Source organism: Anoplolepis gracilipes, chromosome 1 (genome assembly GCF_047496725.1).
Source record: "Anoplolepis gracilipes chromosome 1, ASM4749672v1, whole genome shotgun sequence".
In the NCBI taxonomy this organism is placed as follows: domain Eukaryota; kingdom Metazoa; phylum Arthropoda; class Insecta; order Hymenoptera; family Formicidae; genus Anoplolepis; species Anoplolepis gracilipes.
This window is the reverse complement of record NC_132970.1, coordinates 767511-792321: the sequence shown is the minus strand read 5'-3', so window position 1 is coordinate 792321 and position 24811 is coordinate 767511. Positions and strand designations below refer to the sequence as shown.

Below are 24811 nucleotides of genomic sequence, written 5' to 3'. Positions count from 1 at the left end.
TCTGTGAAATTTGAAATATCTTTCCGCCGTAACTTGAATTACATTGATTTCTTGGCTAGTACGCGGATGATATACTTTCGCTCTTCGATTGCGAGGATATCTCACGCAGAAGACATTTCACGCAGACATAAAAGTCGCCAACAGAAAAGTTTGTCGACTCGATATTCGAAACGGTAACGATTGTATCGGAAGTGGTCGCTTGGAGGAAGCGAGTCCTCGAGTATTGCACAGACGTTGCACGCGTTCTTTTTTTTTTAGGGGACCTTTGGACGCATCCCGGGCGGGATATGCGACTCGTGTCCGCGTTGTCATCTCCGCGGACAGATGCGCACAGGGATCTCTGGGGAAAAAGAACACGGTTAGCAACCCACTTTGGGGCCCACGATTAGTAATCAAATTATTTGGATTGCTCGTAACTAAATTTTGCAATTAGCTATTCTGTTTATTTCAAAGATTTTTAAGTTATATTTATTGTTAGTCAATTCTCTCAATTAGTTCCGTCGATATCCAGTTACGCAAAGATAATTTTTATTTAAAGGACACTAATCAAAATGTTACTCAACTACAAAAAAAAAAAAAAAAAAAAAAAAACGGTCAAAATTTCGCTCAGAGTAATTGCAATTTTTAGTTACGCGAGGTGAAAGGTAGGTTATTTATGTAAAATTGGGGTTACGAGCAATCCAAATAATTTGATTACTAATCGTAGGCCCCAAAGTGGAGGTTGCTAACCGTATTTTCTTTTTTTTTTTTCCCCCCCCCCCCCCCAGAGATGTAGGAAGAAGACAGAAAGAGAGAAAAAAAAAGCGGAAAGCGTAAGTGTCGTAATTTATCGCGCGACAACGCCGCGCGTGTTGCGCGGATCATTAAAAAGAGAGAACAAGTCACTCCTACTTCGACCTGAATAGTTAATGAGAGTGTTCGCGGGTCGAGCGGCAAATCGAATATCGGAAAAGTCATCACGCGCGCTCGATTCCGCTCATACATGACGTAGGGTACCCTCTCTCGTGCGCCCCCGCAAGACGAGGGGAGGGATACGGAATATTTTAAGATTACGTTAAAACTATCCGATTTGGCGCGTGGCCATCTTCGCGGCGGTCTCGCGATAGATTTACGAACGTAATTAGCGCAGACACACTCTGTCATCCACACTGGCAGTCTCTCTCTCTCTCTCTCTCTCTCTCTCTCTCTTTCTCTCTCCAAGATTCATTTTTTCTCAATATTTTCGCAATTTCACACCTAACAAAGACCGTAAAGTACAAAATGTGTAAAGGATAATTATAATAAAGGTCTGAAAAAATTTTTTTTTTACTCTGACGTCTTCGAAGAGTTTTTTTTTTTTTTAGATTCGCTACCGCTGGCGTTTATACGCTTGTAAATTCGCGGCGTATGCACAGCCATTGGCTTAGAGAACGAGGAATTTTTCTTCACATTGACTAGGCAGTAACGTTACAATGGCAATAAGTTGCACGTATGTATTACGATGACATATGGTGGAGTATGCGCGCGTACGCGCGACGTCGGCAGCAACACGCTCAAGCATTATCACTCGATTTAACGAACTACCGGCTGGCGTCTTACGTAATGTATTTGCGCGACGTCGCGAAATGCTCGGTCGAGCTCGTTTATGATATCTAAATGTGACACATTAAATTCCGACGCTATTTACCTTGGCTCTAACATCGCGTTCACCGTCACGGTTGCAGTTAGTCAAGGTCGTACACACACGCGCAGGCGAACATGTACAGGTGTATCGTAGAAAATGAATCAAATGGCAAACGCGATAACGTGTTGTGTTCGTCGTGTATTGTCGAGACCAACTAAACAACTAAACAGACTTTTTTTACGTACATATTTACATACGAGAGAAGTAGTTCGCATCGTCAATCGGTCGTCGATGTTAGCTGATGAGAGCGAGCCTGACGAAGATCTGCTTCGCGCCTACACCAGATATAATTTCATGTTTAATATTTATGTCGCTCGGGGGAATTTTAATAACCTTGGCAAAACGATATGAGAATATTTTTCTTAAAATTAAACATTGAGAGCGATAGTGAAAATGAAAAATTTCTGCGACTGTTTCTTTTCGAGTTTATTCATAAAAATGATTATTATATTATATTATAAACAGTAAAGTTGAAATTAATTAAATTTATATTGTTCTTTATTTTATCTATAATTATTTTATATATAATTAGCAAAATTATTTAATAAGAATTTTGAGTTAAAATAGATTCTTTGAGGTGAGAATTTTCTCTTTCCGTCCATATCTTTCATTTTTGATCGGAAATACATTTGATTCATATTAATGTACAACATTCTTGTAGCTATCTATTTTTAATAGATTTATCAATTTAGCAAAACAAAGATTTGTAGTTATTATTGTTTAAATAAATTTTTATTATAATTAAATTCAGACTTATCAAATTTTCTAAAAATATTTAGCTTCTCACAATAACAATTTATGTACCTAATATTTAATTTAAGTGACAAATATATGTATATATTTTTAGTTTCGATAATATATAATATACATATAATAATGCTGCTCATATATTTTATACACAAAAACTTTTGCACGTGCGTGCAAAAAGTTACCGCACTTTAGGACTTGTATTGCATTTTATAAATTAAACAGCTAAAATATTTATCGAATCGTCTCGCCAAAGTTATCGGAATCGAGGTTTCGCTTCTACTTTGACAAATTCCATTCGCGCGAGATGTAACGCGCTGAAATGTAGATTGATCTGTATATCAATACTCGGCGCCGTTCAATCATCGAAATTAGGCTGAGGGCCTGCACCGCGTCCGGTTTCCATCGCTTTGCGTGCGCATAATTATTACGAGAATATTGTAGAACTGAATATCATTAAACGATAACCGTTTGATTATTTGCCATCAATTCCGTTATTACGAACCATCCATTAGGAAGGCGCAACAGTAAGTTGTGCTACGCAAAATATCTGTTTCTTGTTTCTTGCATCGTTTCTTGCACGTTTTATTCGATCAAAGTCAATTTAACAAAACCGAGAGATTTCCATCTTTATGATCGACGTATGATCCATATTTGTTTATAACATAGAGTGGTGTCTTTCTTATAACTAATAGTACAACTGAGAAGGTAATGATTCTGTACAAAAAAAGTGAAAAATATATAATACCGTTTGTTAAACAATTATGTTTTTTTTAAATTGACTTTACAGAAATAATAAAATATTATCCTTTTTTAAGCTTGAATGACTTCTGATGATCTGTGTTGCATATTATCCAATATATTTCGCGAAAATTTTATAAATGTGTTGTAGCTTTTCGAGCATATTAAATTGTATAAAAAGATACTTTGATAATTATTAAAATAATTAGTCTCTAAATATATATCTAAAACTATTATATAAAGGTTAAAGAGATATTTAAAAAAAATATGTATAAAAAAAATAACATTCTATTAAAAAAGTAAAATTTATCGCGAATGCTTTTATGCACGGTTTTTCCCAATAATATAAATATTTTAAATTACTTTAGAGAGAATAAAACGGACTGTAGTATTTTATATTTTATTTAATAATCACTGTTAAAACAAATTCAAATATATATGACGAAATCATTAGAGTTTATTCAAGTTTAAAAAAGCCTACGTCTGTTATTAATTTCTCAAATTTTAAAGTCAATTTTCCATGAAACAAATATTTGTTATACAAAAAAATTTAGTTTTGTATTTATTTTTCATCTGAAATCATTACCTTTTTATTATTCCCATTAGTTGCGAGATACTCTATACATTTCATGATATTATATTGCACGTAAAATCAATTATGCAAACGTAAGAGATGAATGCTTCTTTCTACTTCATCGCGGTTAATAGTTAAAGTTTAGTTTTAACGAAATAAAATCTAAACAAAATGTTCTTGTCTTCGAGATGGTTAACGACACGAATTTCAAAAAAACATGAAAAAAAAAAAAAAAAATATAATTAATTTTTCGCGTGCTTTCGAAGCGACACGAATCATCGTCGTCGTTGTTGCATACGTCATACGTCACATCTCGCGCACACAAAAATGCACCGGCTTTTTATAAATCGTCACGTATAGAATCCCCTTTCCTGTGCACATGCATCGCGCCGCATACTAATTCGTACCGCGCCAAACGAAAGTGGCTTATCGCACCCTTTTTTTTTTTTTTTTCGTTTTTCTGTTTATTTCCCTTCCTCTTTTTATTTCACTGGTTAGATTTTCGAATCAAAAAATATGCACGTCCGAGCGTAGTTATTGGAAACTTGCGCACGTGAAAAATTGACAAAGCTCAACCGAATGAAAAGAGGTCAGTCAATCGATTCTATTGTGACGACAATGATCGGAAACAAGAGTATTCTGATGGATATAATTAAATGATGTATTGTAATATTTAGCGCCACAATCGGTACGTCGACACGTCAAACGTTACTTTAGAAATTCAGGGTATCGGTGAAATAAAATCGGTATTCTAGTCTTTCGCAAGTGACAAACATATTACAGTGAATCGAGATGATTGATAAAAAAAAAAAAAAAAAATAAAAAAGATAAAACTATATACATATATGGGGTAATTTAATTGTGGAGTATTGGACGAAAAGACACAATGTCCAACATTGTCGAGCTTTTTTCGTTCACATCACTCGGTTCTGTACTTTTAACGTGACGTGAGAAACGTTGCTATTATGTTGAATAAAAAGAAAATACTCCAAAGTAGAAAAGATATAAAAGTAAGAAAATAGAAATATCGTATTAATACAAAAGCGATTAAACCTTTCGGATGATGACGTTTTGTCTCTTTTTATTAATTTTGTTACTCACGTATGACAGTCGGTTTCGGGAAACACGTAATCAGGCTTTTTATGGGCTTGACTTGGTATTGACTTGTAACTTGGGGCATCTCCTTCGTTGGTGTATGTCGATCGTGCACCCCTGATACCGAAGGAGACGAAGGGGTAAAATAACGAAATCCCGGCACGCGCACGCTTCTTTTATTTGCGTATCCCGCTATCCGAATGAAAAATGGCAACCATCCGCTCTCGTCTATCCGGAGCGCGTCTATCGCGCCTCTCCATATTAGCTGTTACACGATTACAGGGTTTCCTTTTTTTCCCTTCCCCAGCGTTCTCGCTTTTTCTTCTTCCGTTCGCCTGTTTCGCGTGCACCCCGAGTCGTTCGGCGCTCAACATTCTCCCTCGGTATTAATGCAGGCCTCGCAGCAGTGCGGAATCCACAGCGCGCGGTTGTCGCTGAATACTAATGCTCACCGCGACTACCGCGCGTGCGATTCAATCCGCTTTTTGATTCAACTATTTAGCTTGTAAATTAAAACCAAGCGCGCGAGCACGTCGACCGTGCGCGACCGGCTGTGTAAAAATTCACCGGGGCTGCTCGCGACTTTTTCGACGCGCGAAATTGCATTTTGACCGATAGATAGCTAGGTAGGTAGGTGGATAGATACGGACATGGTATACGTGCCCGCGGATCCGCTTTGGCAGTCTCGTTCCGTCCCGGCGCTGGTATAAAGTTTTTACCTTACAAACCCTATAAACTTCTAAGCGGACAGAGATTCATCCGGCCGCGGAAGAGCGGGTAAAAGCGAAACGTTTAATCCGTAACCGCGTATCGCTCGTGTCCGAATTAAAAAAAAAAAAATAAATAAAAATAATAGAAAGAAGAAAAAAACGATCCGCGGGTCCACCTGCGGATATTTTGCGCCGCAGGAGAACTCGATGGTCATAAATATATCAGCTTTTATCTCTGGATCTGATAGAAAAGCTAACGATATTTCCCCGAAGCCAAAACGCGCGCGCGTGCGTTCTTTAGTATTTTTTCTCTATCGGGAGGAGAGTGCTCTTGCATTGAATTATTCCGGTCGCAATATAGAGGAATTGTCTGTCTTAAGGGGATCCTAAACCATCCTGTATTATCGATATTTTTATTATATCAAAATGTTTTTGTTGGTTATATAGAATGATAAATTCCTTTTGCACGCTAAAAGCACCGAAATCTTTTCAGAACCTATGCGATTTTATATTAGTAAAGAAAACAGTTAAGAAATTATGGTTTTTTTATCGGCTTCTGGAGCCAGGTCGTAAATAATAATTGCTTGATACGAAATTTGTATCAATAAAGTCCAGATAGGTTCCAGATATAAATTGTATGAAAGGATATTAGTAAACTTTTAGATATGAGCTTAGACGTCTAGATAAAAAACATTTCGTTGAAGAAAATGTAGAGCAGCAAAATGTTTTTACTAGGCTTCTACTAAACTCATTTCTAAAAGTTCACAAATATTCCTTGCTGTAATTCTTACAATGGGAATCTATTTTATTTTATGGGTATAAATTGTAACTTTTATATTAAGCAAATATATTGTCATGACAGGTTAGATTTTGTCAGTAATATAGAACAGCTTTAGAATCCCCTTAAGTAATCCAGAAATACACTACTTGTAATGTGTATGGTAGGCTGTGTCTCTCTCCTTGTTCTTATCTCACCGGATTGACGCTAATTGGCTTTTCAGGTTTTCTCGACTTCGGTTATTTCTCGGACAATGCAATGACGTCGTTCGCCGCGAGAGAGCGAATGAGAATTCGGCTTTGTAACGCGACTCTAATTCGCGGCGGTAACGATCTTGTAACCGGAGCCAGAAATTATACCGACGTTTAGTTTTGCGCGCTTAATGAGCGGCGCGCTCTTCGAAGAGGCAGTTGTCGGTCGAGATACTCCGCGCGGACGCTTCCCAAGTATCTAAATGGTAACGTAAACTCAAGCGGCAAATTAAGTCGGAGCGATTCTACTCCTTCGTGCTTATTGCATTCATTCGACGAAATGCGTTTTATTATTACACCCACGACGTAGACCGCGAGTATCTTTTGGAAAAATGGACGCGTTAAGCTTTATTCGATTGGCGTATCGTTGTTTTTATAAACGTGAGAGACACTAATTTGCGATTTATCCTCTGCTTCGAAGAATAAAAAAAGTGCCGTAGAAAATGTATCTCTAATTCTTTATAATGAACCTTCTATATTACACAACTAACTGCGTGAAAAAAAAAATTTGCCATTAAAACAAAATATTCGGATAGAGAAATGTTCATTGTTTATTCAAGATTATTTGATTATAATCGTATGCAGTTGTTCACAATTATTCCGTTCACGTCGTTCGAGTAGCAGAAATTGCACGGCTCAATAATCCGTGAAGACAGGCCGACGAAATAACAGTCAGAAATGAGAAACAATAACGCTTAGCTCGGGCACGGGATAAGCTCGTTGACGTAATACGAGAAAAAATGCCGCTCATTTTTAATTAAAGCCAGCTGCACGTACGCGAAGAGAGAGAGAGAGAGAGAGAGAGAGAGAGAGAGAGAGAGAGAGAGAGAGAGAGAGAACTGCGTTCCGGAAAAAAGCGGGAAGGGTAAAACGAGCACGTCCGTCTGACCGAGCACATGGAGAGTCTCGCTTGCCGGTCACGAATCCGGCATTCTCCATGTCGGATGCTATTATAGTAAAGAATAAAAGTGGATGGAAATACCAAGGAACGACGATAGGCGCGCGCGTTGCACGCGAACCCCCGAATATTGCGCAGTCTTTCTCTTTCCCTTCTCCTCCCTCTCCCGCCCTCTTCACCCTCCTCCCTTCCTCTCTACTTCGACGGAACACTCTCTTCACGGTTGAAAATGTATCGAAGAATACGGCGTTCTACAACGGAAGTGCAACCGGCTGGCGATCTTAAATTATTACAATACCTCGCAATCACGTTCATACATAAATCAAGTGGATTCTTTCGCGCAGAAAACTCGAGGAAAGTTTTGATGAGAATCCTTAACCCTTCCCACGCTGAGAGCCATTATAGTACTTTCATCATACGTTTCGTTGCATTTTCAACGGCATCGATTTCTTAATCTTAGGAAATCTAGGAATTTACGATAATTTCTACAGATATGTATGTTAAAATTCACGCGATGAAATAAAGTAATACACTTTAGATCGAAAGTGTATGCTATATTTACGAAAATGTAGTCTTAGAACAAGTTGGCATTTTTCTTTTGATTCTGTGTCGTGAGAGATTAAAAAAAAAAAAAAAGATCTAATCCATCAATCGTGTCGTGGCTTTATTTTCCTATGATGCAAAGGACCCCTCCCCCACGATTTTTATCAAAAAGTGACCCTCGTCAAATCAGCTGAAATTTTAGTATGATGTAAGGTCATGACGTTCTGCGAGCAAAAATCTCAACGGGCCCGAGATCGACAAATGGACAGTTTCCGAGATACGGGAGGTCAAAAGTCAATAATAATATCTTATTCGAGAACATTACCATTTGAACATGTCATATGTATAAGAAGTGTGCTGTCGTGCGCTTTCCATCTACTTGATCCCTTAAAATTCAATGGTAGTACTCCGAGCCCTTAAATACGATCCCCTGATCCCTTCCTGGAGTCAAAATATAAAATCGTCTAAAAAGTGGATTTCTGCATCGATCTCGACTAGGATCGTTTTAGGTCATCGTGATCCTCCACGTGACCTGGGAGTCAAACCGGAAGTTACGCCCAGACTTCGAATTTGCATCGATCCTAACCTGAGGATTATTTTTGATCATTGTTATGAAAACCCCCTTTGATCCCTGCTTTCAAGGTTATGAAACTTAAAATACACTTTTTAGATGATTTCATATTTTGAGTTCTGGGAGGAGGGATCAGGAGGTCAGGGGATCAAGGAGTCATATTTAAGAGCCCGGAGCACTATCATTGAATTTTAGGGGGTCAAGTATAGATGGAATGCACTTCTTACATACAGATATTTTCAAATAATATAATATTTTCGAATAAAACACTATTATTGACTTTTGAACCTCCCTTATCTCGGAAATCGTCCTTGGGCCCAGTGGGACTTTTCATCAGAATGTCATGAACTACTACATCATACTAAAATTTCAACTAATTTGACCGAGGTAACTTTTCCATAAGAATCGCGCGGTCCTTCCGTATCTTGAATAAACATAATACGTTGGCGCTCTCTCTCTTTCTCTCTCTCTCTCTCTCTTTTTCCTGCATATTATTTGTGATCTGTGATATAGTTTTTGTCGTATGAAACATCGGATTAACATCGATCAGTTGATGCGATCACGTGTTAATCCAATGCTCGCACAAGGCATAGGGTGGATTAGAGTGTACGCGTGTGTACGCGTGTGATAACACGAATGAGAGAAGCAACGAGAGCGTACATCCGCTTGGAGAACCTCGCCGACGACATTATGTGGTGTACCTCGCGTTTAACCTGATAAATGAAGGCAGATCGCCGAGAGTCGTTGCGGTCCAGCGCTCTCTCCCTCCCTCTCTCTCTCTCTCTCTCTCTCTCTCTCTCTCTCTCTCTCTCTCTCTCTCTCTCTCTCTCTCTCTCTCTCTCTCTTTCTTTCTCTGTGTCTCTCGTTCCACGACCGCGCTTTTTTCCTGTCCGGAACCATCCGATTTTCCTCGGTCCAGAGAAAGAATGGAGAAGCGACCAGCCGCAGACGGGAGGAAAGATCTACTAAACGTCTACCTCTGGGGCCGAGGGTCGCTCTTTTTGTCCAGGAAATAAGGGGGGTGGGGACCAGAGAGACAGAGGAACTTGATTATCCGGTCAACGACGACGAGGAGGAGAACGACGACAAGAGGCATGTTCTTACGCGTAGTCGAGCTACTGTATTATACTGGTAGCTGGAAATCTTTTTTTTTTTTTTTTTTTATCTTTTTTAATCACGTTCTTCCGTCGCGGATATTGCTGCTCTCTCGCGTTTGCGCATGCGCTTTTCGGCCGGCACATGTTTCCCCGCATTTCCGTTTTCATTCATTATTCATATGTATGTTCCGTCTGCTTTTATTCCACTGTTCGCGTTCGCGACAGCTCCGAGTTTTATTAATCGTTACAAGAGAGAGAGAGAGAGAGAGAGAGAGAGAGAGAGAGAGAGAGAGAGAGAGAGCAACATCGTCGAATTGAATTGTGCGTCGTTGCCGGCAAGAAGTTCCTAAATATGTTTTAAACCAGTTACCGAATCGACTGAAATATCTTTTCACGCCACACATCTCGATCGATCAAGAGATGAGAAATATTTGAATTCTTCTTTCATTTTGCAATGTTAAAAAAATTGATATAGAATCGAAAAAGAGTTGTACCTATAAATTTTTGAAAAATTAAAACTTTTTTTTTTTTGACAGGATCATCTTTAAAACATTACGCATTTCAATCAGACACGGAAACAAATTCATAGAACATGCCGATTTTAGCACGATTTTTCAAACCGTACTTTTATCAATCTCAAACATAAATAAAGATATATGTAAATGCGAGTGAAAAATCATGCAAATTTTTTTTCTTCAATATTTAAGAATAATTTAAAAACGAGAGAAGAGAATCTGAGAAGAAAATATAATAAGCAAAAACTCCCCGGAGACCGTCTTTGACGTTCGTTTGGTTGAAAAACGACAAAGCGTAAGAAATGAATGGGACAGCAATAGCGTGGACAAGAATTATAGATCGCGCTAAGGGAAGGTGTTGTGCAGAATTCGATATTATATATATTTGAAGTTTCCGATACGACTGCCCGGCAAAGACGAATGGGTTGCTTGAAAAGAGCAAATTGCGAGAGTTAATTGAACCGGATGCGTTTCGCGCTTTCATCCTCGCACGGGTTTGATCGATTAGGACGACGTTTTCCTTCCGCTATCTTCGCCACATTTGCGCTTGCGCGTCTGCTAATTGCGCAAATTGCACGTACGGCCAATTTTTTCTAATTATTTTTCCCTTTTACGGAAATCTCTTCATAGGAGTAGGAAATAAATTCCATTTCTTCCTTTTTCGTATGTTTATTCTGTATCTTTTCTTCAACACTGTACATACTTTGTAAATAGCGTAAACAAATGTAAATATTACACAGAGAAAACGAAAGGTTCTGCATATTTGGATTAATGGGATTTTATTTTAATTCCGCGTTGCATAGTGTTATTTTCATCCCATTTCTTCCTACTCTTTGACACTTCATGTGTTTTATATGCTTTTATAAGGTATTTTTATTAATTCTGACAGAGAGAAAGAAGTTTCTCGTGCGTTTACGAAATTTAATTTACTTTATAACAGAGATATCAGTCAAATGTCTCTTGAAATCTCTCGCGAATAATATGATGAATTTTACATTGCTTTAGGAATATTGCTCTGGATTGTATAACTGTATTAATATTAAAAAAATTTGTCGAAGAAGATTCCTTTACGCAATTCCACCGCATATTCTCTTGCTTTGTAATGTAAAAAATTTCATTTCTCGAACTTTTACAACGCATCGGAGATTACGCGATTGGATTAATGCAAATATCGTCATGCACTGCGCGAATCTCACTTTGTCTCTGTATCTTTTGATGCAGACAACTGTCGGAACAGAAGCGTTAATTGCTGTTGAATTTCACAATATCCGACTATTGTTTCGCATAAACTAATTTCACCGCTTTAAATACACGCCGATGGCAGCCTGCAGTGTGAAGAAACACAATTGCTTGTAATCAAAATATAAATTTGAAGAATAATGAAACAAAAATCAGGCTATTTATCGATTTCGATCGATAAATATCGCGTGAACTTTTATATTACACGCCAATTGATACGAGATAGATGACGTGCTACGCGAAAACATATAGAAAAGAAAAAAAAAAAAAGTGTCGGGACGCGTGCGATTCGATTGCACGATAATCGCTTCCGCTTCCGCTCCCGCCGATCACGAGAATAGAGACTCGAGATTTTGTAGCTCGTTCGTCGCCGGAAGTGCGGCGGCGTCAATATTGGAACATGAGAATTACGAGGATCGCACAAAAGGCTCTTGTGTGTATGCGATCGGGGAAGAATATATAACGGTATATACATCGGTCGCACGTGTTGTCGGTCATTCAGTCGCGCGGATTCCGAAGCGTGTACCGGTCAAAGCCCAGGTTGCGTGGCAACGCATTCGTTCTCCTCCTCCTCGATGCATTTGTCACCATCGAGTCTCGCTGACCGGAAAGTTCGTCGACAGACACTCTTTCAATCTGTTTGAATTAATCGCGGAGAAAGCCACGCACTTGCGACGCGTACCTTTCCGTTGTTTCTTTATCGCCTCCACCCCCATGTTCGATCTTCCGTCAGCTCTGTGTCTGCGTGTACGAGTACGTGTCCCTCCCTCCCTCCCTCCCGGAAAGATTCACTTTTTCCTCGAGCCAGAGGTATTTGCCGTCGCACTTGGAGAGAGGAGAGCCGATTGTTTCGAGAGTCTCTCTGAATTGCGAACAATCGGAATTCGAAGATCTTGGATGAAATGCAAATGAATCGGGAAAGTCATGTTCCGCAGCGAGGAACTTTACCTCGAGAGGATTCTCATTTAAGCCTTCGATTATTCCGAATATTTAAACGAAAACTGAAAGCGCCCGCGATTTTTGCGCGACACCCCGAGCATCGTATTTTCTCCTTTACGTATTTCAATTGCTCTTTGTGCAATTTCATCGACACATTGAACTGTAGGACTTATTCGTCGAATAAACTCGCCCCTTAAAACTGTATGAACTCACTCGCGAATAAACAGTCTGTCGTTAACGAAACCGACTGTACACCTCCTTTACAGCACGAAATATTGCTCAAATATTGCATGAATATTTCAATGTTGCCACAATTACAAATATTGCAGCAATACTGTGCAAATATTATAAATTTAACATTTTATTGCAGATGCAAAATATTACTGCTATATTATAATGCAATCACATATCTTTCACTATTACTATGTGCCGCACTATGCGTTATCTATTTCGTATTCAAGTTGTTTTTTTTTTTTTTTTTTTTTTTTTTTTCTTCATAAAAGTATTTGAAGCCTGCAAAAACATAACATTAAATATATTAATTTCTGATACAATCCTAACACAGAGAGTTCAAATATTGAACTAATTGTTTAAAATTGTTAAATATCGGACAAAATAAGTATTATACAAATAAGAGATAATCTGCAATATTTTGTAAATATTGTATTTACGTTGCAGAAAAATATATATCCAATACAATTTAAAATATATCAGCATCATTACAGAAATATTGTACAATATAGTTTCGCAGCAGACACATCTATATTGTGGCAAGCTTTCAGGAATATTACATGCAATATTCCAATCTTGTTAAACAATATTCCCGAAACAATATTCTATCAATATATCGTGTTGTAGGGGCTGTGTTACATTTTCATAATTGTGACGCATTTGTGCTCGCTTATGTGTTATTATTATATCGTACCGTGTGTGTTCGCGATCCCGGACCGTTACGTGGCCTGTGCGAAGCCGCCGTTAAAAGCGTCATCGCACTGCTCGGTTGCACCGTTCCTTCCGGACGCGTTGCGTCATCATCGTCGTGTCGAGAAACGACGCGTCGTTGCGAAAGAGTCATCGTTCCGGCGCACAGTCAAAAGCATCCTCTCATCGGATGCGCCTCGTCGCACCATCCTATCTCGCTATGGCATTTTCGCGCGACCCGTGTGACGATAACCTCTGACGATGGCCTCCCCCTCGCCCCTCTCTCTCTCTCTCTCTTTCTTCTTCTCTTACACAGCATGCGCACGCACACATACACGCATACACATACATGCACATATTCTCATTCGCTCTAAAGTGCTCTCCGACTTCTTCCTTCGAAAATGCGCGATGGAATGGAGCAATTAGTAAAGTAGCAGACACAGGCAGAGCAGAAGAGAGTACAGCCTCGGTTGCTTGGCCTGACCGCCATGCTGCATTGCCGCGGGATACTCTCCTGAAACAGAGGGCAACACTTAAATTTTCTGAAGACTCGCAATGCCTGGTGTTAACCCATCCGTCTGTTATTTTCCCCTTTCCGCCCTTCACCATTGTTCTTTCCGTCGAGCGACCGAAATAAAACGCCGTCGACTATTGCAATTTGGCTAATTATTTTCCCGTCCGTGTAATTGGCGCGGTTTTGCCAGACGCATAATCTCATCCGAAAAAGAGAATTTGCCAACTCTGGATATGCATATTGAATATTGATTTTAGACTAATAAACAAGCGCATAAAAATTGTGTTTATAATATATGTATATGTATATGTATCAATGATTATATATAGTTATTTAACAATTAAAATTAAAATTTAATTTGACAAATGATGGACCAGCGTAAAAAAAAAAAAAAAAAAAAAAAAAAAAAACTGACAGAGCAATGATAGCGAATTAATTAATTAAAATTTCTAAGTGAAAAATTAATAATAGATTCGGGATAGCGCAAAATTTGATTCGGAATTTCTTATACGACATTTCTGACCACGTTTCTAGGATGCTCGTTTTTAACGTCTCCTTTGATCGTTTTCTCGTAAGAAATCGTCTTCGAATCTTCGATCACTCACCGTTGAGTACGTGTACGGTGATCGATTTTGGTTGAGCATTACTGGGGTTACAAGTGTACCGTCCCGAGTCCGACGGCTTTGCCTCTTGCACCAGAAGGAAACTCGTCGTGCTGTCACCCTTCTCTGTGACTACGGAGACGCCGCCTCTGTTCGAGTCGTAGCTGATTATCTGAAACAAAGATCGAACGATCATCTTGAGGAACGGTATCTCTCAGGTCGAATGTGAAGGAAGGGGACTAGTGAGAAATCGGCTAACCATCGACGGATACAGTTTTTTATTGGACTGGTCCCTATGGACATTGAGACGATGAGGACGCGGACGGAGATAAGCCCATCGGAGGAATGACTCCCTTCCTTTTTGTTCGCGGAAGGAGTACGAGGATGAGGGTGAGAAAAAAATACGACATTTCCTTTCTCCTCCCTAACAGGAATTCTTTGCCGGTGCGTTCTAGACGATCGGATCGGAGATTGTAAAGTACGATACTAAAGCGGCCCTCTCTTCCCAGTGATACGAGAGGGAAGAGAGAGAGAGAGAGAGAGAGAGAGAGAGAGAGAGAGAGAGAGAGAGAGAGAGAGAGAGAGAGAGAGAGAGAGAGAGAGAGAGAGAGAGAGAGAGAGAGAGAGAGAGAGAGAGAGAGAGAGAGAGAGAGAGAGAGAGAGAGAGAGAGAGAGAGAGAGAGAGAGAGAGAGAGAGAGAGAGAGAGAGAGAGAGTTCGTCCAGACGTTCGGTGCAAATTGCTTTGCTGGCGACTTATGCCTCGAGGATATTCTCTAGGATAAATGTTACTGCGGACAATTTTCCGCGACAGCTGCACGAGAGTTTATATGTACATACATATATGTGTGTGTGTGTGCGTGTGTATATCCACGCAATATTGCATATCTTTGTATAGTTTTTAATTTGAGTATATTGCGCATCAATATCTCTCGGATTCCCTTCTATACATAGAAAATATTGAAAAATATTGAAAAATTAAAGAAAATATTTTGAAGCATATCTCGCTACAAAAATGTTAAACCCGAGCATATTTTATTGTTATAAATCAAATATTGTTTTGTTTACACATCTAATATGATAAAAATAAATCTCTCTCCCGTGTGAAAATAATTCAAGTATTTCACAATATTTTACGTGTTATTTAAGCTTATGAACTTGCAGTGGAGAATTGAGCGTGACGTCTAAACGCTAGTAGTGTACTCATTGCAAGGCCCCGACAAACGTCGTGTTTATCCTACGTCTGTTCCACTCAACGACGCTTGTCACGAGTGTCGTTTTAACGCGGGGTTGGTAGGGTCCAACATTTGGTACACGCGAGTTGAAAGGAATAAAGAGAAAAAAGAGAGAGAGAGAGAGAGAGAGAGAGAGAGAGAGAGAGAGAGAGAGAAAGAGAGAAAGAGAGAGAGGAAGAGAGCGAAGAAAGTCTCGGCAAGAGCCGAGAAGGATTTTTAAATAAATAATCCGCGGAGCCGGAACTTTACGGTAGCTCGCTTCCGTCTGAGAGAGGCACGTAAGCCTTCTTAAGGGAGCGAGAATTGTAGAGCATCCCCAACAACACGTTGTTGGATATTCACTTCTGTGTTTCAACGTTAAGAAATTCGAGCGTCGTGCTCTTCCACGATCATCTTGGCAAGGATAAATGCTTTATTATTAATTCAATTTCTTTTGCATGTTATATTTTCGTAGGAGCCGCGTTTTCCTCAATACTTGATGTAATATTCAAGAGTTTTGTACTAAAGTACGTATTTTTCTCGTGATTCTATAAAGAAGATAATTTAAAATTCTTGTCATGATAATAAAATTATAAATTTACAATATTCGACGTTAAAATTTCAATTTTAAGGACTTTATAAAGAAATCATAAGCATAATTCACGTATTTGTAACTACATTTAAATGCTTGCACAATCTGTCATTTATTATTAATATTCACATTTTTGCTTTACTTTATCTCCAGAATACGCTATTAAAGTATTATATTATATTGCACGCTCAAATTCCTTTTCGCAAAAGGGCAATTCGAAGTAATTGTATGCAAAGTGTAATTGTCTCGCGCTGAGAAAAGAAACGGTGGAAGAGAACAAAAGATTTCTTTGAAGTTTCTTTCGATTAAGAATAATGCGCGCGAGTAAGCTATCCTTGGGAGAATTTAATCTTTCCGGACTGTCGCGCGCATCGAATCCCCAGGAATAAGAATAGAATATCGGTCGCCGAGTTGTTTATCCCTGCTATGTTCTCAAAGAGTGCGATTAATCGAACCGGGGGAGGAAAGTTAGCGCTGTCGTCGAGTTTGATAAGCGCCGCGACTACCTTCCTTCCGTTCTGTTATTCAAAGCGCATGCCTAACACAAGATAATACGCGATGAACTTTCGTTTCCATTATTAATCCGGTCGGACTTACGTAATACACGTCGGATACACAGACACGTGCACGCGTCCACGGTGCTCTCTTTGGCAGTTGCATTTCTGCCGCCTATGAAAACCAAACTTTCTTATACCGATAGCTATATGTATGTATGTATGTATGTATGTATGTATAAAGCTTCTGGGTTCTCGTCTAGTTAGTTTTTTATAAGCCACCGCGCACTCGCAAATTAACGAGTTTTCGAAGGGCGTGATCGTCTTTCCGGCAGTTCATATACACGAGCATAAAATTAAACAACGCCGACCCGAGTTAAACCTCTAAAACTACGTAACGTAAACTTACGTCTTGAGACTTCCTTAAACTTTTACAATTCGTGGCAAGTTTCTTCTCTTTAACGCGCACGTTCACGTGAACGATAAACCATTGCGTCTTTAAATATTGATCCAGCGTGATCGTTCTCTTAATATCAATATTTTACGATATATATATATATATACGGGATGTAATTGGTGAAAAATTTGCTAACGGCAAATTCTTGAGATCATTTGGAGACGATTTTTCCTCAGCGAAAATGTCGAGGCATCAATAATTTCCGAGTTATAAGCGATTGAAAAAAGGCGCTTTTCGCAAATTAAACTTTTTGGAGTTAAAAAATTACCAAAACTACATTCTTTAGTTGATTTCAAATAGAGTTTACTCTAGTAGAATTTTAAGGCTTAATTATAACGGTATATAATGACAAAAATTGAAAACTTGCAAAAAATAATGACCTTCCTCGATATTTTCGCTGACGAAAATCGACTCCAAATGATGTCAAAAATCTGCATTAGTAGGTTTTTCATCAATACAGAACATCCTGTATATATATATATAATTAAATTATGTACTATTAAACTGCTATTACTATTTTTAGTACTTTACTACTATTATTATGTACTATTAAATTATTATACTATTAAACATTTCAATATTATATATATATATATAATCTTATTGAAATGTTTAATAGTATCGCTTTTTACGCGTCATGTCCGCAATATATGTGCAGATTTATACGATAAATGACATTTCTATAATTACTCGGACGAATGATGTGTTTTGAATCGAATCGACTTTTATCTAATTCTACTCAATCATCAAGATAGATAAATAATATCCAATTTTCAGTTCATTAATCGTATAAAGTGCTGACTCTGCATCGACGATTAAATTAAAACAGCGACCAATTACACATCGATTAACTTTGGAGACTGTAAATCGATCTGAAATAAATGGATGTTATATTTAAACTAGAGACATATTTACATTTTTCGTTCTGTCAGTTACAACAATGTTTATTATAATTCTTCTCTCTCTCTTTCTCTCTTTCTCCCTTTCCAATGAAACAGATTTGTATTTCACACAATTTGAAATTAATAATACGTATTTGAGAGCTTTCAACTATTGAAAAAGAGTAGATTTAAATTATGAAAGAAGTAACAAAATTATTGCTCATCAGTAGTGAATTGACAAGGGTGAGTTTTCTTATTTAATTGTTGAAAGAATTCAAAGATATAGCATAACATGTGCAAAATGAGCCAGATAATTTCGCAGTGCGTTTCATAGAAGTAGTAATTTGCCAAAGTTTTGACGCGTGCGAAAGTTTTCACGATGGGGAGAAAAGTGAGGCAGAGAATGGTCTCGTCAACCTCATTACACGCCCTTAGCGGAAATCGGTATCCCGCGGGATTGCCGGTCGAGATGGAACTCAGACTCAATAGTTTGTCGGAATGGTTTTCCCGCCCTTCCTTCCCTTTACGGGTTAGTACTTTCGTCTTATCACAGTCGCGCATTTCGAGATAACGGCACCCCTCCGTTCTGCATCTCGCCCCATTGTATCCTCCATAGTTTTACCCTTCTTACTTGCTCCTCCCTCCCATCTCTTTTCTCTTTTATCATTTATCAAATTTGTCATTTCAGCTCGGCGTTTATTGTAATAAAATGGTTCACTCTCGCGTCACTGTTGATTCCCATAGCCGTTCTCGTACATTATGTAGTTGAAAATTGTGCGCGGACAAAATCAATTGCTTTGTGTCGAGAATAACGCAGATTATCCGCCGCGTTACTGAAAACGTATCGAAATTATTAACAAAGCGGTCGAATGCACTAGTCATGTTATAATCGTTGCCGCATATTGCACAACGTATGAGTTTTTAATAAATTTGCACGAAATATTAATTTGTTAATTTCATTAATAAATCGATTGACATCGCGCGCGCGCGCGTGTATGTGTATGTGTAGGCAATATATTAATTTTAAATTTAAATATATAATATATATCCTTTCAAGAGAGTTTAAAATGCGAGTGGATTAAATGAAATTATACAGTACGGCATTGTGTCATTTGCAGTTGAGCATACGAAATGAAACTGCATATCGCGTATTATCGTAAACCGCCCTTTTTCAAGTGCTGTATGAAAGAGTACATTCTATCAATTCTCCACAAATTTATCTAACTAGGTTTAACTCGTTTTGCATAATTCTTAGTTATCCTATATAATTCTATATTCATTTCACGTAGAGAGATTACATTACGCGATATGTACGTTATAATTTTGCTTTCTCGAACATTTTAAACTCTTGATAATAAAAGGGACAAAATTAACTGTACAATTTAATAACCGAACATTCATTTCTCGCATTGACGTTGCTATTTGCGACGTTCTACTTATCTTCTCGTCCTCCCTTTTATCATGACTTTTTCCATTTCGTTTGCTTTGATAAATCCGACCTTCAATCTGTGGTTTTCTCGGGTGAATTTTCCACACGCGCTTTTACTCACTGTCGCGTTTCTCGTCAAGAACAGAATAAAGTTGCCAGTTGTTACGACGAAATCGGTTGTTATTTCGGGATTTTGCGTTTCATCTGCGCTGCAGGCCAAATGAGTGCGGCAAATGTGAAATGTTTTCGAAAAATGTGACGCGACCGATGTACATACATGTATATACATACATATTTTACTATACGTACGGTATCGCCGCTGCCGTCGTCATATTTCCACGATCTGACACGTGTTTATCGTGGAATATTCAATATCTGTGCAAAGTGACATGGATTGCACTATGACCGATGAAAAAGTTTCTGAAATTTAATCGAATATAATTCAAATCGTCAAATCGATCTACTCCGTATCGTTCGATAGTCGTTGCAATTTATATGCGACAACGAGTCTCTCTCTCTCTCTCTCTCTCTATACTGCGTGACGTAATTTTTGACGCCCCGAAGGTATGCCTTTGCGCTTGCCTGCATCTCGGAAAATTACAGCGGTTCGGTATTTGTCTCGCAACATGCTCGGCGCTCGTCTCCCCTTTCCTAATTTCACTTTAGGTTTCCTACGACGCTGGAAAATTGCATTGCATTTACTCCGTGAAATACTCTTGGGACGAGATTTTCTATTTAAGTACTCGTGCGCGCAGTGAGAATAAATGGCGGTCTGTTAATTATCGATTATGTCATTATGATTTCTCCTTTTTATGTTTATTACGGTAACATTATATAAAAAATAGCGCACACATCTCGTACGAATCAAACAGAAATTTATGAAAAAAACAGGACAGAAGGAAAAACCATTCCAAATGGATCATCTTTTTACCGTATTATTCTTTCATTTATTCAAATTTTATGCTTGATACGGTCCACATTCGCTATTGAAATAACAAGTTTGTTATCTCCCGGCCGGTTGAAGTAGTCAATCGATTTCCCGTGGAAAATATTTGGAAGCCGTGTAATCGCGTTCTCGCATAATTAATGCTTATCGATCGATGTTATCTTTGCGTGAAAAAAATACCTAATTTTTCATTGTGATCAGAGAGATTTTCATTTTCTCTTGTACACGTAAGGAAATAGGGAAAATAGGAAAGTATTTATCTGAATTATTCTCATTTTTTATAATAAATGCTGTTTGATTTATTGTTATTAATTTATTTTTTTATTCCACTAATATTCCAGCTGTTAGTAATGACATAATAAGTTTGATCCATTGTTTCCATCTACATTCTGTATCATACAAACTGCTCTCTTTCTCTCTTTTAAGTAGCCGTACATGATTCATTCTCGCTCGCTTTTTTTTTGTCCGAGTCATCGTAGTCCATTTTGCGAGAGAAAAATATTCCGTTCGCGCGTGTCACGCATGTAAGCGTAACACGAGCGGCACTCTCGACGACTTGTTACCAGCTTTTTTGCCGGCACTCGACGCCAGAATTGTAGCCGACACATGCAAACAGCCGTAAATAAAAGCGACCGCGTCGCACGCGTCCAGTCGACCAACTCGGGCCACGCCGAGGACCGAGGGCCGAGGGACGCTCTCTCATTTCGTATACGTGAGTCGACGAAATAAAGATCACACCCGGTTTGGAAATGTGTTTTTTCACGGGGACGAAAAGTGCGTTCGTCGCAGAAAATGAGCCCGGGACTTTATAGGCAGTACATAAATCCGATGTTTATCTCGCACGTCTTATACCGCTCTGTTCGGGCAAGGTTGACAATTTCTCGATTCAGATTCAGGTCCCTCTATCCTTCACAGCAACGCTTTATTTTTGTGGGTCTAAAGAGAATGACGGAGAGGGATGCGCAAAGTTAACGCAACGTCAAAAGTCGCGTTTTCACCTTTTATTCGGGACGCTGTTCGATTACGTGGCAGAACAAAAAATCTGACGCGGATACATATAACAGCAATTCATAATTAAAATTATAATTAACAGTTTGATCGCGTGCACTTTTTTCCGCGATGACTGCGAATTTATGCAAAGTGTGCTTTTATTTTTCTGTCACGGAACCCATGCCACTCTGACAGCTGACTTCTTACTTCTTACTTCTTCTGGCAGTCTTTCCACGATTGACATGTAAAGTGGTGGAATGTGCTATCGTGTTTAATTATCTTAATAGGGAAAATTTCTTGGAGGTGAATCATCAATCGACTAGAATTAATTCGAGAAGCGAAATATATATTACAATGGAGCCAACGCAAATGAAATTAGACCGAAATGTGGTTAGGTTTGTGTAATTTGTTAGCGTATACAAATAATTAATATCTGTTTTTTTAGTTCTGAGAGATAATCATACATGTCATGAAAATATCAAATTTTTACCGAGACTTTTTTTAAGTTTTTCTCACGAATTTTCGCAACAGAACCCTTTTCCGTTGATTTTTAGCGTAATGTCATATATCGAAATATCATTCGTGCGTTTTAAGACATCTCAAATTAAAAAAAAAAAAAAAAAAAAACAGATATAAAGATGCTGTCCTTCTAGAGGTGTCGTATCGTCGCGCATCGATAAGCAACGCCGTGTCGCTCCAGGGATGCGGTCGTCGCAACAGACGCCTGCACGAAATTCAATCAAAATCAAAGGGATAAGGTGTATCGGAGCGTGAAAGCAAACGCGCCCGGGTGGTTCCGGCGAATTCCTTGCGGCCGGAAAATGTTTCGCGTGCAATGGATCGATCCGGGAGGAGAAAGATGGGAAGGAGAGGACGACCTTATTATCGGAAGGGGAATTTCGGTCGGTTCCCTCAGGACGATTTCTGGAAAGGAAGAGGAAGAGGAGCAGGAGGAGGAGGAGGAGGAAAAGGGGGGAGATGATTGTTCCTCGCGTTCCCTTATCGCTCGTAGCGACCATGGGTTTATCACGTCCAGGGACCATCACGGCGTCTCTTCCGCGAACGCGCATGAATCATTATTATGGATCGCGCAAGATCACGATTACCGGATCGTAACGCGGTTATTTTGCACGGCCTTCTAATCGATCCCATGGGAACCTATGCGATCTCTTTACCGAACCACTTTATCGGCTACGCTGACGAAATACTTAAAGAGGACGATGCGGAGACGCGCTACTTACTTGAGATGAGCAGTGTTCATGAGGATCCATACGCGTAATCCTTTGCGAGTGCACGTGACATTTGAGAGGATCTTTGTACAGGATAACGATTCGCTAACACGAATAATGGTTCCGAGTTTAGTCTTAATATTCGAGATATCGGCCTCTCGATAAGATGAAACAGTCATTACGAAACATTTTCTCCGCAATCACGTAGCAAGAGATAATCCGTTCAGGATGGCACGATCGTTGTATCAATTATAATACGGCGGAGGTAACGTTGGCCCGGCTCTGATAAATCTGGATCTAAGTTAATCACACACGGTAATGTTATCAATATTTTCCGACGACGCGACGCGACGGTCGGTTCTGCGCCAGAGAGAACGGGAATAATATTGCGTGGATTTGGGATTTGGGATTCCCTCTCGACTCATTTACGGTCCAGAACCTTTCGAAACTGCACGTCGCGCGTTAGTCACGCACGACGGAGTCCTCTTTAAGGTGTGCGAGCGAGCGTTGTTTCTACTTGCGCGCCCAGCCGGGTCCCAAAGCTCTCGGTCAGGCTTAATGCGCCTAATGGAACCTCCTGAGTGCTGTTACCAATTTTGCCACGACTCTCGCGATTTAACGGCGGGCCAGCCAGTCGAGACATTATCAAAATTTATTGGCCGGTCAACTGCTCGCAAACAGCCGCCGCCGCCGTCGTCGTCGGAATGTTTTATCTTCCTTTGTGCGCGCGCATATTTAATTCGTCCGTTTTAAGTCCATTAAAAAAACTTGTGTGTTAAAAAAGTAGTCTCTGTTGTAACAAAAATTTGTATATACAGGATGTCCGGCAGATTCTTGAAATCATTTGGAGTCAATTTTTCCTCAGCGAAAAAATATCGAAGGACGTCATCATTTTTTGTAAGTTTCCAATTTTTATAATTAAGCCTTAAATTAAAATTCTATTACAGTAAACTCTATCTGAAATTAACTGAAGAATGTAATTTTTTAACTCCAAAAAGTTTAAGTTAGGATATCCTGTATATATATATATATATATATATATATATATATATATATATATATATATATATATATTATATGTGTGTATAATAAAAATATATTAATTAAAAATTCGTGTATTTTTGCGAGATTTCTGTGGAATTTATAGCAATATTCTAGCAATATGTTTAGGAAATTTAAATCCCATTGCCAAATATTAATCACAAATATAATCGTCCTTGATAGGCATCACAAAAAAATTTTCTGTCTAAATTACACTAGTAGTACATAAATATAATTCTGTCTCTGTCATTTAAATTGATTAAGTACAAAATATATGCAGTATCACAGTATTTGCTAATTATTTATCTGTTTCAGTTAATTTTTTACACCTAGAAAATTTTTATTGAAGTTGCAAGATCATTTTTTTGAGTGATTTATTCGACACGATATTTTTCTCCTTTTTTTTTTTTTTTTTTTATTTCAATGTTCAATTTAATATCAATCTCGGTGTTTTAAGCACACATATAGTTAGATCCTCTTTTGGAATTATTTAACCTATGGTTTTATCAAAAGTTTCTCTTTTAAATATTTAAGTAAGAAAGCAGTTATTTATTTAAGATAAGCAAGAAATCAATTCCTATATAAATTAAACTTATCGAAATTTTATAGAATTTATAACAAGTGAGAAAATTGAAGTTAAAAATAGAAACAAAATTTCAACTCGAATCGTACAAATCAGTTTATTTTTTTCCGAATTAGGACACTTGGAGAGAAGCACGATGATCGATAATCGTAATATTCATTAATCAATGTCAGAAACGTGGAACGGGTCTTATATCTTTAAATGCGTTCCAAGTTTAAATCTACCGACTAGGAGAATAGAATAATAGATTCTATTGTATGAATAAATAAAAAAAAAAAAATATCTTCCCTTTTAAATTTTTGTTCGTATTTTTTCATTCGTACTTTATCATTTTAAATGGCTCGTGAAATATTTATGGGAAAATTCTTGCGGGAAAAGTAATTTTTTACAAGAATATTTGGATTCCTGTGTGTACAGCATGTTTTAAGAGCTTAAACTCGAAAGTTTTTTTGGCCGGCTTAATAGTTGTCACACGCGCGTGTGTCTGTGTATGTATGGCTCCCTCCCTCCCTCCCTCCCTCCCTCCCTCCCTCCCTCCCTCTCTCTCTCTCTCTCTCTC

General features: G+C 38.5%; 2 protein-coding genes across 5 annotated transcripts in view; one reads left to right on the top strand and one right to left on the bottom strand.

Moving 5' to 3' along the window:
* LOC140673003 (uncharacterized) overlaps nt 1-24811 on the top strand; it is a 309159-nt gene that overhangs the window by 35634 nt on the left and 248714 nt on the right. The gene's annotated exons all lie outside the window — the stretch shown is intronic.
* LOC140672971 (neurotrimin) overlaps nt 761-24811 on the bottom strand; it is a 380463-nt gene continuing 356412 nt past the window's right edge. For 3 of the 4 annotated variants that reach the window (XM_072905510.1, XM_072905503.1, XM_072905527.1), the window contains exons 6-7: nt 14402-14570; nt 761-13796 (exon numbers count right to left, since the gene is read on the bottom strand). In XM_072905510.1, the coding sequence (XP_072761611.1) occupies nt 13705-13796; nt 14402-14570 (261 nt within the window). In that variant the 3' untranslated portion in view covers nt 761-13704. The remainder of the gene's footprint in view (nt 13797-14401; nt 14571-24811) is intronic. The other variant, XM_072905519.1, reaches the window with a different exon arrangement.